The sequence below is a fragment of the Macaca mulatta genome, chromosome 1, assembly GCF_049350105.2.
Source record: "Macaca mulatta isolate MMU2019108-1 chromosome 1, T2T-MMU8v2.0, whole genome shotgun sequence".
Taxonomy (NCBI): Eukaryota; Metazoa; Chordata; class Mammalia; order Primates; family Cercopithecidae; genus Macaca; species Macaca mulatta.
This window is the reverse complement of record NC_133406.1, coordinates 4,016,848-4,033,128: the sequence shown is the minus strand read 5'-3', so window position 1 is coordinate 4,033,128 and position 16,281 is coordinate 4,016,848. Positions and strand designations below refer to the sequence as shown.

The 16,281-nt window shown below is 40.4% G+C and overlaps 1 protein-coding gene across 23 annotated transcripts in view; it reads left to right on the top strand.

Moving 5' to 3' along the window:
- Positions 1-16,281, top strand: part of EFCAB2 (EF-hand calcium binding domain 2) — a 165,601-nt gene that overhangs the window by 107,200 nt on the left and 42,120 nt on the right. For all 23 annotated transcript variants that reach the window (XM_077998093.1, XM_077998155.1, XM_077998142.1 and 20 more), the window contains 3 exons: positions 14,336-14,415; positions 15,516-15,558; positions 15,698-15,764. In XM_077998093.1, the coding sequence (XP_077854219.1) occupies positions 14,336-14,415; positions 15,516-15,558; positions 15,698-15,764 (190 nt within the window). The remainder of the gene's footprint in view (positions 1-14,335; positions 14,416-15,515; positions 15,559-15,697; positions 15,765-16,281) is intronic.

Genomic DNA, 16,281 nt, shown 5'->3' with positions numbered 1-16,281 from the left:
GAAAACAGGACTCAGGGAAATCTGCAAAAGTGGTTTTTTCTTTATTAGAGAAATAAAATGTGTTTTTATATAGAACAGAAACAATCACGGCAATAGACTAATAAATACGGTTTTATTCCAGATTTCTTATTGTATAGGTAATATCCAGGTTACAAAAAAATTTAAATAAATAGGAATTTCCTTTCCAACAATGCCATCACCTTAGTATAATCATTGTTAATATTTTGGTATACTTCCTTACATATTATTTTTCTGTGTAGGTTTTTAACTGGACTGTAATTTTTTATTGCTATTGCATTCTTTTTTTTTTAGAGACTGGGTCTCACTCTGTTACCCAGGCTGGAGTAGTTTGGCACGATCATAGCTCCCTGCAGTCTTGAACTCCTGGACTCGAGTGAGCCTCCCATCTCAGCCTCCCAAATAGCTGGGACTACAGGTATATGCCACCACTGCCAGCTAGTTTTTTTTTTTTCGTAGAGACCCAGGGCCTTGAAGTGTTGCCCAGGCTGGTCTTGAACTCCTGGCCTCAAGTGATCCTCCCACCTCAGCCTCCCAAAGTGCAGGAATTACCAGGTATAAGCATGTGAGCCACCATGCCTGGCAGAACTATAATTTTTTTTTTTTTTTTTTTTTTTGAGACGGAGTCTCACTCTGTTGCCCAGGCTGGAGTGCAGTGGTGTGATCTGGGTCACTGCAAGCTCCGCCTCCTGGGTTCACGCCATTCTCCTGCCTCAGCCTCCCCAGTAGCTGGGACTACAGGCGCCCGCCACCATGCCCAGCTAATTTTTTGTATTTTTAGTAGAGACTGGGTTTCACCATGTTAACCAGGATGGTCTCGATCTCCTGATCCCGTGATCCGCCTGCCTTGGCCTCCCAAAGTGCTGGGATTATAGGCGTGAGCCACCGTGCCCGGCCACTATAATCTTATAGTACAATTCAGTAGGTAAAATTCTGAATCTTGCTTTTTTCCACCTAATTATATCACAAATCATATCTCCATGTTATTGCAAAGTTTTCATTATAAAAATGCATGCTGATTAAATTGCTCAAGAAAAAAAAGGAAGGGAATGATCTCTCTTCTGTGCGTCACTCAGACACAACCAGAATGTTTTACCTTTTTCACTCAGTATTAAATCAAAATGATTTTTCCCTTCTGTTATCTAGTTTTTAGAAACCAACATTTTAAGAAAGAAATCCTGTTACAGTATAACATGGATGAAACCTAAGGTATTATGCTAAGCAAAGCAAGCTACAGTTGACCCTTAAACAACATGGGGGTTTAAGGCACCGACCCCCCTGCAGTTGAAAATCCAAGTGTAATTTTGCCTCCCCTGAAACTTAAACCAATAGAGTACCATTGGCTGGAAGCCATATCAATAACATACACGATCAGTTAACAAAAATTTTGTATGTTATATGTATTATTTACTGAATTCTTACAACAAAGTAAGCCAGAGTAAAGAAAATACTATTAAGAAAATCATAAGGAAGAGAAAATATATTTACTACCCAAAAAGTGGAAGTGGATCTTCATAAAGCTCTCGTCCTCATTGTCTTCACACTGAGTAGGCTGAGGAGGACAAGGAGATGAGGGGTTTGGTCTTGCTGTCCCAGGGTAGCAGAGACAGAAGACAATCCATGGAGAACTGGACCCATGGATTTCAAACCCATGTTTGAGGGTCACCTGTAGTTATAAATATTAATGCACAAATACTGCATGATTCCACTTGGGAGGTATCCAAAAATAACCCAACTCCTAGAAACAGAAAGTAGAGCCGTAGTGGCCAGGGAATGGCGGAGGGGGAAAAGGGGAGCTGCTGTTCAATGAGTATAGAGTTTCAGTTTTGCAAGATGAAAATGTTCTGGAGATCTGTTACACAACAATGTACATGTAGTTATCACTGCTGTACTGTACACTTAAAAATGGTTAAGGTGGGCTGGGCATGGTGGTGCACCCCAATAGTTTCAGCTACTCGGGAGGCTGAGGCTGGAGGATTGCTTGAGGCCAGGAGTTTGGGACCAGCCTGGGCAACATTGTGAGACCCTGTCTCTACAAAAAAATTTTTAAAAATTAGCCGAGCTTGGTGCCTATAGTCCCAGCTACTTGGGAAGCTGAGACCGGAGAATCACTTTTGCCCAGGAGTTTAAGGCTGTAGTGAGCTATCATGGCACCACTGTACTCCAGCCTGGGCAAAAAAATAAAAAATAAACCAATAAAGTATACAGAAGGATGTGCATAGGTTATATGCAAATAGTGTGCCATTTTATATAAGGAAGTTAAGCATTTGCAGATTTTGGTATCCATGAGAAGTCTGGGAACCAATCCACCATGGATACAGAGGGACCCCCATAGTAATATCATTAATATTTTCCATGCCAATGTTCTGCTCTAACAGGAGTGTAATTGCTTCCTAATATTTAATTATATGGCAATAACCATATTAATAAATAGAAACATAATCCATTAAATGAATATTCCATATTACATATCCATTCATCTATTGGTAAAGGTTGCTAACAATTTTTAATATCATGGATACCACATGATAAACATTATTGGATAAAGTATAGGCCTTTTCAGATGTCAGAGGGCCTTGTGAAGCAAGCCGTGGCAGTCATGGGTTACTGAAGGGTTTTAAATGAGAATAACATGACGAGATTTGCATTTTATTTTATTTTAATTCATACTTGTTTTTATTGAATGCGATTGTACTTTAGACAAACCAGTCTGATGGTAGTAAGAAGTTAGATCGGAGTACTTTATAGTCATCCTTTCCCTGGGTCATATCTGACAGCTTGGAGCCCTTTGTACATTTGGGTAATTTTTTCCTAAATGCTTTTATTTATCTCTTTTATTCAGTAAAACTTAATTGCCATGTTTCTATTATGCTGTGGGTAGAATGTATGAGCCCCTCCAAAATTCATATGTTGGAGCTTAACCACCCCCAATGAGATAGTATTAAGAGGTGGAGCCTTCAGGGGGCAGTTAAGTCAAGAGGGTAGATCCGTCATGAACAGGATGAGCAATGCTATAAAAGGGCTGGAGAGAATGAGCTAGGCCCCTTTTTGCCCTGGCATCCCTTCCACCACATTAGGACACAGTGCTCATGCCCTCTGGAGGCCACAGCATTCAAGGCCCCATCTTGGAAGCAGAGACCAGGCCTTCCCCAGACACCAAGTCTGCTGGTACCCTGATCTGGGACTTCCCAGCCTCCATAACTGCAATACATGTATGCTGTTTATACATTTATCCAGTCTAAGGTACGTCATCATAGCAGCACAACTGGACTAAGACTGAAGTTGATTTTTGTGGGATTGTTGCTGTAACAAATACCTGAAAATGTGGAAGTGGCTTTGGAACTGGATAATGGGTAGAGGCTGGAAGACTGAGGTGTGTGCTAGAAAAGCCTGGATTGCTGTGAACAGAGCACTCATGGTGATTCTGGTGAGGGCTTAGAGAAGAGATCTGTAGAGAGAGCCTAAATCTTCTTAGAGATTATCTAAGTAGACAAGAACAGAATGTTGGTAGAAATATGGATGGTAAAGCCAATTGTGTTGAGCTCACAGACGTAAATGAGGGATGAGGTATTGGAATCTGGAGGAAAGGACATCGTTGCTATAACACGACAAGGAACTTGTCTGAATTGTGTCTGCGCCTGTGCTTTATGGAAGGCAGAACTTAGAAATAATGAACCTTGGATATTGAAATTGTCAAAGAGTTTCTAAAAGTGGTAAGTTCCTGGCATTGACACTTTTACACATTGCTAATAGCAGTAAAAAATGGTGGTATTCATACTCCCTTCCTGGAGGGCATTTTAGCAATACTTATCAACAAGCTAAAAAAAATGTACAAGCTCTTTGATCAGTTTCTGGAGGAGATACTGTTATTGGGAACAAACACAAAGATTTTACTTCAAAGGTGTTAGTCGCACTGTTGTTTGTAACAACAACTGGAGACAACCTGAGTGTCCATTAACACAAAAATGGTTGAACAAACCTTGGTCTGTCTGTGGATTGGAATGCTGTGCAGTCACTACAAGTATGCTGTAAAAGACTGATGCCACCACACACCTATGAGAGTGGATAAAATCCAAAGCACTGACAACAACAAATGCTGACAAGAAAGTGGAGCAGCAGGAGCTCCCCTCCCCCGCTGGTGAGGACTTACCACATGACCCAGCAGTCACTCTCCTTTTACTTATGCAAAGGAATCGAAAGTTATGGCCACACAAACACCTGCACATGGATGCTTACAGCAGCTTCATTCATAATTGGCAAAACTTGGAAGCAATCAGATGTCCTTTAGTAAGTGAATGGATAAATCAACTGTGGTACATCCAGACAATGGAATATTATTCAGCACTAAAATGAGTCATCAAGCCATTAAAATACATTGAAGAAACCTTTTTTATTTCTTTTTTGTGACAGGGTCTCACTCTGTCACCTAGGCTGGAGTGCCAGTTCTCCCACCTCAGCTTCCCAAGCAGCTGGGGTTACAGGCACATGCCATGCCCAGCTAATTTTTTCAATTTTTGTAGAGATGGGCTTTCGCCATGTTGCCCAAGCTGATCTCAAACTCCTGGCCTCAAGTGAGCCTCCCACGTTGGCCTCCCAAAGTGCTGGGATTACAAGCATGAGCCCCCACACCTGGCCTCAGAGGAGTTTGAGGGCAGTGAAACTCCTTTATGTGATACCATCATGGTGGAGACTTGTTATGCATTTGTCCAAATCCATTGAATGTACAACACCAAGAGCAATATGGTTTGAATATTTTTCCCTGCCCAGATCTCATGTTAAAATGTAATCCTCAGTGTCAGAGATGGGACCTGGTGGGAGGTGGGAGGTGTTTGAATCACGGACGAAGATCCCTCATGCATGGCTTGGGTCATCCCCTTGGTGATAAATGACTTCACACAAGCTCTGAGTTCACACAAGCTCTGGTCATTTAAAACTGCGTGGCTCCTCCCTCCGCGCTCTCTCTCTTGCTCCTGTTCTGGCCTTGTGATGTGCCTGTTGTCCCTTCACCTTCCACCATGACTGGAAGCTTCCTGAGGCCTCCCAAGAAACCAAGCAGATGCCAGCACCATGCTTCCTGTACAGCCTGCACAACTGTGAGCCAACTAAACCTCTTTATAAATTACCCAGTCTCAAGTGTTTATAGCAATACAAGAGCAGCCTAATACAAAGAATGGAGCCTAATGTAAACTATGAACTTTGGGTAATAAAGAGGTATCAATCTAGTTTTATTTATTTATTTATTTTTGAGACAGAGTCTCACTCTGTTGCCCAGGCTGGAGTGTAGTGGCGTGATCTTGGTTCACTACAACCTCTGCCTCCCAGGTTCAAGTGTTTCTCCTGTCTCAGTCTCCCGAGTAGCCTGGATTACAGGCATGCACAACCACACCCAGCTAATTTTTGTAATTTTAGTAGAGATGTGGTTTCACCATGTTGGCCAGGCTGGTCTCAAACTCCTGGCCTCAGGTAATCTGACCACCTCGGCCTCCCAAAGTGCTGGGATTATAGGCCTGAGCTACTGCGCCTGGCCAGCTTCATTAATTTTTAACATATATACCACTCTGGTGGGGATGCTGATTGTCGGGGAGGCTGGGGATGGGGAGAGCAACCCAGGGGAGGGGGTGTGGTATGTGGGAACTGTCTGGACATTCTACTCAATTTTGCTGTGAACCTAAAACTACTCTTAACAATCTCAAGTTTATTAATTAAAAAAAAAAAGACTAATGGCTTGATAAGATGTTCACAGTGTGTTAAGTAAAAAAAATAAATAAAAAGAGGCTAGAATTCTATTTCTTGCTAAAATATATATATACATTATATATAATACATATACAAATATAATATGTGGATATAGCATTGTATTAATAAATATAAAACTACAACACAGCTCTCCAGCACTGTATATACGGAAGGGATCTGTAGATGACAGGATCAAATCCCAGAGTGATTTGTATTCTTTGTGCTCTTCTGTGGTTTTCACTGTTCCACAAAGAACATGTATTATTATTATTATCTCTGTAACAAGAACAAGAAGAAAAGAAAACTGCATTGTATCGTTCAAAAAGTTGTCTAGTGGTCACAAAGACACTATTGAAGATGCATGTTGAAAGTCTGAATGAAGTTGGTTTTTGCAATGTAAAAATAAAAAGCGATATTTTTAAATTAACGTTGTTACATACGTGATCTTAAATATATCTGTGGACGTAGTAAAGTTTATATATTTAACTTGACCAAAACTCCTTTAGGGGATTTTCTTATTAGGGAAAGGAGGCTCACTTTTTTTCATCACTGTATTCAGATATTTATTGTGTTAACCACTGCTCCTTTGCTTAAATTAATTGCAACCCGGAATAAAGCTTTTCCTCCAATCGTATTGCAACACAGCTTTCCATCATTGTTTTTGGTCTGAGTGGGGTTGAAGAGTACGTTAGTGAGGTGACTGTTCCAACACCTGCTGCCTCTCTCAAATACAAGAAAACTCTACTTGGCGTGGGGAGCGGCACTCACAATTCGGTAGAGAAACTGGAGCTGGAGAGGATGAAACAATTAGTGTAGCTGGCGCCCCTGAAGCCCCACCCTCAGAGGATTCAAACAGGGAAATTAATGGCCTGACAGGCACTGATGCAGCCTTTCCCCCATCTCTTCAAATTGGAGAAACTCTCAGTTGGAAGGGACCTTACTAAGTACCGGATTTAGCCACCTGTTGATTCTTAGAATCTCTGATGATCCATCTATTTTTAACACTTGCACTGAAATAGGAAAGGAATTTATAACCCAGAAGGTGCGTGTAGTCTTATGGTTGCACAACAGCCTCTGGAATCTTTAGAATAAATAATTTTTCCAAAGTAAGTGGCTTTAAATTTTTTTCTTTGTAAAGACAACATTTTTGGTAAATGCCAATTTTTGTGATTTTATTCTATCCAAGGTAGAGAAATATTTTCTAAATTGTGTTTGTGTTTTGGTTTTGAAACATAATTATGTCAAAATTTGTATATATACTATTTAGAGCCTAATGTGAACTATCTCGTGGTTTTTATATTTTTTACTACAAATAGTTTTAAAAAATTCGCATGTATATCTCATTTGGTGACCTAGAACTAGTTGAAATGTAGATGCTTTATAAACCATCTTAACTACTGACATTATCTTGTTTTTTGTGAAGCATGAAATAGTTCAGTTTATTGACTGATTGTTATGTCACTGGGGAGAAATGAATTTTCACAGTGTGTTTTATTGTGCCTATTCAGTGGGTTCAGCATTAAAATAAATTAATGCTGTTATGAGAAAAGAGATGGCCTGATGATTTATCGATGGAAATGGAAGAACTCCAGGCTGTGATCCCATCAAAACACCTGACTGACTCTGACGCCCTCAGATAGGCACTTAACCTCTCTGTGCCTGTATTTCCTCAAATCCCAAATGGATTAAGAAAATTGATTTAGACCAAAGTAGAGTGAGAAACACAGTATTTGCCACATGCTTTGAGGCTGAGATAAATGTTCATAGTATTAAAAAGTCACACCGTATTTATTGAGATGGCTGCACATTGGGGAAGAGGAAGCAAAGAGACTGTGGCGTGCCCGAAGGCACTGTGTGAGCCTCCAGAATTTGGGCCCCTTTGTGTGGCAATGAAGGCAGTATATTTTCTTCAGGTCACCTACTCCACCTTAATTCTTTGGAGGAGGAGAAGCCAGGCGTATCAGGGCCTTGGTTTTCCAGGTGAGCATCTGCTGGCACACTATGAAGATGAATTCCCTGCAAACGGTACTTTTAGCAGGCTGCACTCGAGGGGTCTTCCGGCGAAGACATTTTTCCTTTACATGCATAAATGCTGCCTGGGTTACTTTTAAATTACCACTCCACATTGGCCCTTCTCTTAGAAGAAACAAACTAGATTTAACTTACTTTGTCTCATTCATGTTTGCAGTAACAGGATGTATTTGTTTTGTGAGTTTCTTCTGTCTTTCGAAGAGAGGGATGTGGAGTTTGGTGGATATTTGTTGCTCTCGCCTTTTTTTCAGTCCAAAGAGGCCATGTGGGGAAACAGCAGAGGTGGAGGCATCACTGCTAACCCACATACCCTGTCCTCTAGACATGGGGTGAGGCAACAAGGGGTGAGGGAGAAGGTATTAAATGTGCCTAGCAATTCCATACATTATCTTATTGAATTGCCACATTCCGTGTGGCATTTTACGGATAGGTGACAGAGGCAAACTTCTGTATAAACAGGTGGGTCTACATGGTGGGTCAGTGAGGATGTGCCTGAAATTTCAGCACCGGTGATTGAGTCTTTTAGGAAAAAGTGTCATTGCATGTCATAGAACCAGAAGTGTATACACTGCTGGTAGAAATCATCATCATCGTCATCATCATCATCATCATCATCATTGATTCTCACAGTTCACAGAGCACCTTCATATCTCATGGAACATCATCATCGTCATTGTCATCATCATCGTCATTGCCATCATCATCGACTCTCACAGTTCACAAAGCACCTTTGTATCTCATGGAACCTTCACAACCATCCTGTAGGTTACTGTTCCCCCTGTATTAGACATGAGCATGCTGAAGCTAGAGGATGAATTTTAATAACATTCTTAAGTATTATTGGTTTAACATGGGGAATATATTGTGATTTTTCTCTATAAGAAAGGTAATGTCTTTTTAAATTATTTATCTATGTATTTACTTTTCATACCTAGTCCTGTAGAACATCTATTTTTTAAAAAAGATTCTAACCAATACAGAAAGAAGTCAAGTGAATTTTCCCAACACGACTTTGATTAAATGAAGAAATGCAATGACTTTGTAGTCTTTTCATACCTGTCTGATATAATGTACGGAATCTTTCTTGAATTCATTTCAGTATAATTGAGTTTTCTCCTGGAGAAAATAGGTTTAGATTGCACCATTTTTTCTGCATTTCTGCATCAACTCTGTGAGATACAGTTTGTTTGTTTTTTTTTTTTGAGACAGAATCTTGCTCTGAAGTGGAGTGGTGTGATCTCTGAAGTGGAGTGGTGTGATCTCGGCTCACTGCACCCTCCATCTCCTGGGTTCAAGAGATCCTCCTGCCTCAGCCTCCCGAGTAGCTGGGACCACAGGTGCACACCACCATGCCCAGCTAATTTTTGTGTTTTTAGTAGAGATGGGATTTCGCCATGTTGGCCAGGATGGTCTCAAACTCCTGACCTCAGGAGATCTACCCACCTTGGCCTCCCGAAGTGCTGGGATTACAGGTGTGAAATACAGTTCTGAATTCTGAGTATCTGCTCTGCTTGATGATAGTGATTCAAACTTGATCAGACTTCTGCTTGATGATAGTGATTCAAACTTGATCAGACTTCTGCTTGATGATAGTGATTCAAAGTCTTTGGATAAAAATATGTCATATATATTTAGAATATATGTTAGTTATAATGTTTGTCAGAGCTGCTTTGATAGTGCACCACACAGAGTGGCTTAAACAATAGAAATGTATTGTCTCACAGTTCTCAAGGCTGAAAGTTTAAGATCAAGGTATCAGCATGATTAAACATCTACCCTATACTTCTTGTTCTTTTTTATGACATTGGAATATACCATATTTGAAAAATGCATTTTAGAAAAACTAATGGAATCCAAAAAAGTTTGGAGTTTAGTGACTAATAATATATTAATATTGATTCATTAGTTATGACAAGTGTGCCATAATAATGTAAGAGTTAATGATAGATGAATTCTATCACAAATGAAATTACAAATTATATTACAAAGCAATAGTAATCAAAACAGTGTGGTACTGGCATAAAAACAGTCATATAGACTATTGGAACAGAATAGGAAGCTTATAAATGAAGCCATGCATAAATGGTCAGCTAATTCTCAGCAAGAGTGCCAAGAATACACCGTAGGGAAAGGATAGTGTCTTCAGTAAATGGTGATAGGAAAACTGTTATTAACATGGAGATGAATGATATTGAATCCTTATCTCACACCATACACAAAAAATCAACTCAAACTGGATTAAATATTTAAATGTGATACTTGGAGCCATAAAACTAGAACAAAACATAGGGAAAATACTCTTTGACATTGGTCTGGGCAATGATTTTTTGGATATGATACCAAAAGCACAGGCAACAAAAGCAAAAATAAACAAGTGGGACTACGTCAAACTAAAAAGTTCCTGCATGCAAAAGAAACAAGCAGCAAAATGTAAGGCAACCTATGGAATGGGAGAAAATATTGCAAACCATACATTTGATAAGGGGTTAATATTCCAATACATATAAGGAACTCAGACAACTCAGTTGCAAAAACAAAAACGACCTAATTAAAAAAAAAATGGAAAAAAGGACCTGACATTTTTTCAAAGGAGACATACAAATGTCCGACAGGTATATGAACATCATTGTTCATCAAGGAAATGCAAACCAAAACCACAATGAGATATCACGTCATACATATTATAATGGCTACTATCAAAAAGACAAAAGTGTTGACGAGGGTGTGGACAGAAAGGAACCTGTCGGTGGGAATGTAAATTGGCACAGACACTATGGAAAACACTATGGTGGTTTCTCAAGAAACTAAAAATAGAATTACCATATCATCCAACAATCCCACTTCTGGGTATAAATCCCAAAAGAAATAAAATCAGAATCTCTAAGAGCTAGCTGTATTGCTATGTTTATTGCAGCATTATTCACAGTAACTAAGATATGGAAACAACATATCTATAGACAAATGAGTGGATAAACAAAAGGTGTGTGTATATGTACATATGTAATGGAATATTATTCAGCCTTAAAAAAAGGAGGTCCTAGGCCGGGCGCGGTGGCTCAAGCCTGTAATCCCAGTACTTTGGGAGGCCGAGGCGGGTGGATCACGAAGTCAGGAGATCGAGACCATCCTGGCTAACATGGTGAAACCCCGTCTCTACTAAAAATACAAAAAAAAAAAAACTAGCCGGGCGTGGTGGCGGGCGCCTGTAGTCCCAGCTACTCGGAGGCTGAGGCAGGAGAATGGTGTAAACCCGGGAGGCGGAGGTTGCAGTGAGCCGAGATCGGGCCACTGCACTCCAGCCTGGGTGACACAGCGAGACTCCGTCTCAAAAAAAAAAAAAAAAAAAAAAAAAAGGAGGTCCTGCTATTTGCAACAACATGGATGAACTTGGAGGACATTATGCTAAGTGAAATAAGGTAGACACAGAAAGACAAATACTGCATGATCTCTGTTACATTTTCAAAAGTCAAACTCATGGAAACAGAATAGATGGGTAGTTAACCAGACATGAGGGTAGGGGAGATGGGAAAATGTTGGTCAAAGGGTACAAGCTTTCAGTGATAAGAAAAACAATTTCTGATGTACAGCGTGGTGACTATGGTTAATAATTATTCTATTCTTGAAATTTACTGAGAGTAGATCTCAAGTGTTCTCCCCATACATACAAAAAAGGTAACTAGTGAGTCCATGGATATGTTAATAAGCCTGTGTGGTAATCATTTCACAAGGTATATGTATGTCAAAATGTCATGTGGTACACCTTAAATATATGGAATTTTTATTTGTCCATCATACCTCAATAAGACTGGAAAAAAAATAGAGGAAACTGAATGACAGGTATATGGGAACTCTGTATTGTATTTGGAACTTTTCTGTATATCTAAAGCTATTCTAAAATCAAAAGGTTATTCAAATATAAACATCCTTTTATAATATAAAATGGTGTCTATGTTAAACATTCCATGAATGCTGTACTTGGAATTATTATGTAATTATATTGTTTCTAATGCCATTGTTTATACATGTTTTTGTGCTCAAGAACAAATTGGATATGGCCTCTAGAGGACAGTGTTGGGTCATAGAAAGATGTTACAATTTCTGCCCAAGTTGAAGATGGTCATAACCATTTTTCTTCTTATTTTCTAACCACAAGGCCTGTTTATTCATTGTCCCTCTTTTAAAAACAACAATAACAAAGAACATTTATGACTTGTCCGCTATTCTGACTAGTTGGCTGTTTTGTTTTAACTTATTTTCGTGTAATTTTGGTTCCACAAAGATCTATTAGGCGAGAAAGATCTGCGGAGATTGCACCATAATCTTCACATCCCTGAGGGTTTGTGAAAGTCATGAGGGAACCCGGGGAAGCGATATGAGGCATATATTATGTGTCATTTGTGAGTTCTTCCATGATGGAGATGGAATTATAGAGTTGAACTTCCTTTGGAACAACAAACAACAGTTTGTAGCTTGATCAGGGTGCATGTAAGCTAAAAAGGGGTTTTGATCTTTTAAAGGTTGAGACCGCTGCTCTACAGTGGTTTGTTGGTGGTGGGAAGAAAGGGAAAAAACCATTGCTCTCGCTTCTGGAGCAAATTTCTGGAGTAACCAGAATAGCAACTCAACATTTTTATTTTAAAATTCCTCCTTTGGAGATAACCTCATGAGATTTACATTGTATTTGTCCGAGGCTCCTGAGTAGGGAGTTGCAGAGTGCTACTCAAGCGCATCAGAGCCATGTGAACATTAATTTGCAAAATGCTCGCCTTGGACCTAGAGGCAACTGAGAACAATTGTTCATGAATGGATGGACTCAAATTCTGAAACACACAGTTCTGTCATTGAATGCATTGCATTTTCTGCTGAGAGTGGAGTCTGAGGGTTCCACCATGCTAGGTGTGCATCTAGTATAAACATGAAAAAATAAGAGTCATTTGGATGATGGTGTGTTCCACTTAGCAGCAACCTATAGTGTTTCGTTTGTTTGTTTGTTTTTGCTCAAAGAATAAATCTGTCTAAAGCTCATCTGCTGAATTGGGATCTATGAGCCTTTTAATAGGATTTTTGAAAGGGAGTGGAAAATTTACAGCTCCTTATAGATAGCCTGACATGAAAGTTAAGGTCAGTGGTGTTTTGTTCAGCCGCTCCATCCAAGTCGAACCCACGGGCAGGGATCTGTTTCGTTCTCATTTAATAGTGCTAAGTGCCAAACTTTCTCTTTCTCAGGTATAGTCTTCTAATCTCGTGGTGGTGTGACAAAGTTCTGTTTACCATGTAGGTACTTAATGCATATTATGATGATTTAAGATGTAGTTGGTCCTTGAGATGGTGATTGGTCCCCTAACCTGATGCCTCATTCAGGGTTCCTTATCAGGGAAAAGCATCACCTTATCCCAGTGGTATAAGTCAGAATCTTGGGAGTCATCCTTGAATCCTCTGTTTTTTCCATCCTTATTCATAATGAATGCAGGACCAGGTCCTATCAATTTCACTTCTCAAAATATTTTTTGAAGCCATCCATTTCTCTCTCGATGGCCGTCACTCCAGTCTACGCCCTTGTCATATCTGCTTGGACTACTGAAGAAGCTGCCTCACCTTCAACCCGTGTCCTCGTTCAAAACCTGCATCTCTGAGACTGTCACCGATTTCCCATTGTTCTTAGGCTGGCAACCTTACCACTGTCGTGGACAAGAAGGCCCTGCCGTCTTGTCCCTGTCTCTCTTTCTAGCCTCGTCTTGAAGGCTTCTCCCTGCCCCTTGTACTGCAGCCTCCTAGCCTCCCATGCGTCAGCACCGAGTCTCAGCATGTTCAGTTTCCTCTGGGTGACTGTCTCTCCCCGGCTGTCTCTGTCTCGTCACCTTCTACTCATCCTTCCTAAGCCAGCTGGAGTGTTATCTCCTCATGGATGACTGCCCTGGTCTCCTGGTCTAAGAAGTGTTCTCTTTCTTTCTTTCTTTATTATTTTTTGAGATGGAGTCTCGCTCTGTCGCCCGGACTGGAGTACAGTGGTGCGATCTTGGCTCACTGCAACCTCCACCTCCCGGGTTCAAGTGGTTTTCCTGCCTCAGCCTCCCGTGTAGCTGGGATTACAGGTGTGCACCACTACGCCCAGATAATTTTTGTATTTGTAGAAGAGATGGGGTTTCACCGTGTTGGCCAGGATGGTCTCGAACTCCTGACCTCAAGTGATCCACCTGCCTTGGCCTCCCCAAGTGCTGGGGTTACGCCACAACGCCCGGCCGAGTGTTCTTTATTGACTGTTCTTACAGACCCATGCTCCTTCCCCTCATTGTGCTTACATCAGTTCACAGTGTATTTGTGTTGTGTTTCTTGATTAATGTCTGTCTCCCTTATCAGAGTATCAGCTGTGTTCAAGTTGAATGATGAAGAGAAATCTTAAAAAAATAAAGTACCAGCTCTGTGAGCAGGGGTCATGCCCGAGCGTGCTCACCATCCGGAGTCTCCAGCACTTGTTACAGTGCTTGGAAAAAGTAGTTGCTGAATACGTTTGTTGAGTGAATAAATGGCTGTTTACTTATTGAATGTTTAGGTAGAAGAAGAAGAACCCACTGGATACATTCGATTCGAAAAATTTCTTCCGGTGATGACAGAAATACTACTAGAAAGGAGGTAAGTAAGTAAATGCAATTGTTAAGGCAAAGTAATGGTTTGAATTATGAATCCGTTCATTTCAGGATGCTTGATTTTTCACTTTGTATGTTATACTCAACCAGTGTATCTTAAGGTGGCCTACCTCTAACCTTTCAAGATACTTCTGAACTGCCAGTTGGTACATGCTTAGAAATATCAACCACATTAGTGTTATCCTAAGCAAAGCATAATTAGAGGGTAAATAAGCTACAAAAATCGTAAATCAACATTCTTATTGTCTTCTGTTTTGAATTATCAATGGTAAGTAAGAATCCTAACATTTTTCTAGCAAAAATATAGCATTAGCTTACGATAGTTCATTCATCATAGAATTCTTGTGCCCAGATAAATTGATTTCCAAAAAGTGAATAGATAACCTCAAACATGTCAGTGATTTTGCACTATTTCCTGTGGGGCTGAGGTATTTCAACTTTCATATCCAGAAATCCAAAAAGATTTCAGTGAGGTGAGTATTATCATCCCAGTATATCAGCAGCCTTTATTTTATTTTATTTTATTTTTTTGAGAGGAAGTTTCACTCTTGTCACCCAGGCTGGAATGCAATGGCACCATCTCCACTCACTGCAACCTCTGTCTCCTGGGTTCAAGCGATTCTCCTGCCTCAGCCTCCCGAGTAGCTGGGATTACAGGTGTATGTATGCCACCACGCCTGGCTAATTTTTGTGTTTTTAGTAGAGACAGGGTTTCATTATGTTGGCCAGTCTGGTCTCGAACTCCTGACCTCAGGTGATCTGCCCACCTCGGCCTCCCAAAGTGCTGGGATTACAGGCGTGAGCCACTGCGCCCAGCCCTGTTTTGTTTTATGTGGTCATTTATTACAGGGGTCCCCAACCACCAGGCCAGGGACTGGTTGCACGCTTCTTATGAGAATCTAATGCCCGATGATCTGAGGTGGAGCAGTTTCATCCACAACCCATCCCTCCCCCTCCTGGGCCTGTGGAAGAATTATCTTCGGTGAAACTGGTCCCTGGTGCCAAAAAGGTTGGAGACTGCTGATTTCTTATGTAGAGACTGTGGTAAATACTGTGGCATTTACTCATTTTATTGCATAATTATAGATACAGACCAATTCCAGAAGATGTCCTTCTTCGAGCTTTTGAGGTATGTGAACTCCGGCTTCTGTGCATAGACATACATGTAAATACATATTCTTATATCCACATGTGTGTGAAAAATTCATCATGTAGAACTTAATTCACCACATGAAAAAATATAACACCTCTCTTTTCTTTTCCCCTAGGTTTTAGATTCAGCTAAACGTGGGTTTCTTACTAAGGATGAACTGATCAAGTATATGACTGAAGAAGGTAAGCATGATTTATTACTTATCACAGTGACTTTTGTGAGGAATTAATAATTTGTTAACAGTTATGTGGAAGTTATAGGGGATACTTTAAAATCAGTTGTTCTGGTTAAAAAGTTATTTACTGTTCCTACTCTTTTGGCTTGGGGATGGTTTCTGTTCTGTGGGGGTTAAGAGGACAAAGAGTAGGGAAAGGGGAGATGGGTTGTTGTCTCGTAGGATTTTGTGAAGCATAGTGATTACTTCTATAATTTCCGGCATTCCATTCAGAGCGTTTCCAGAATAAAAGATATGCCATGTGGAAAACATGAACTATCAATCACTGTAAATGAAGGCCTCCTCCTAGATTGAAGATTTGAATAGAAGTATATAAAAATTCCCTTTTTTTTTTTTTTTGAGACAGAGTCTCACTCTCTTGCCCAGGCTAGAGTGCAGTGGTGTGATCTCAGCTCACTGCAACCTCCGCCTCCCGGGTTCAAGTGATTCTCCTACCTCCGCCTCCTGAGTAGCTGGGATTACAA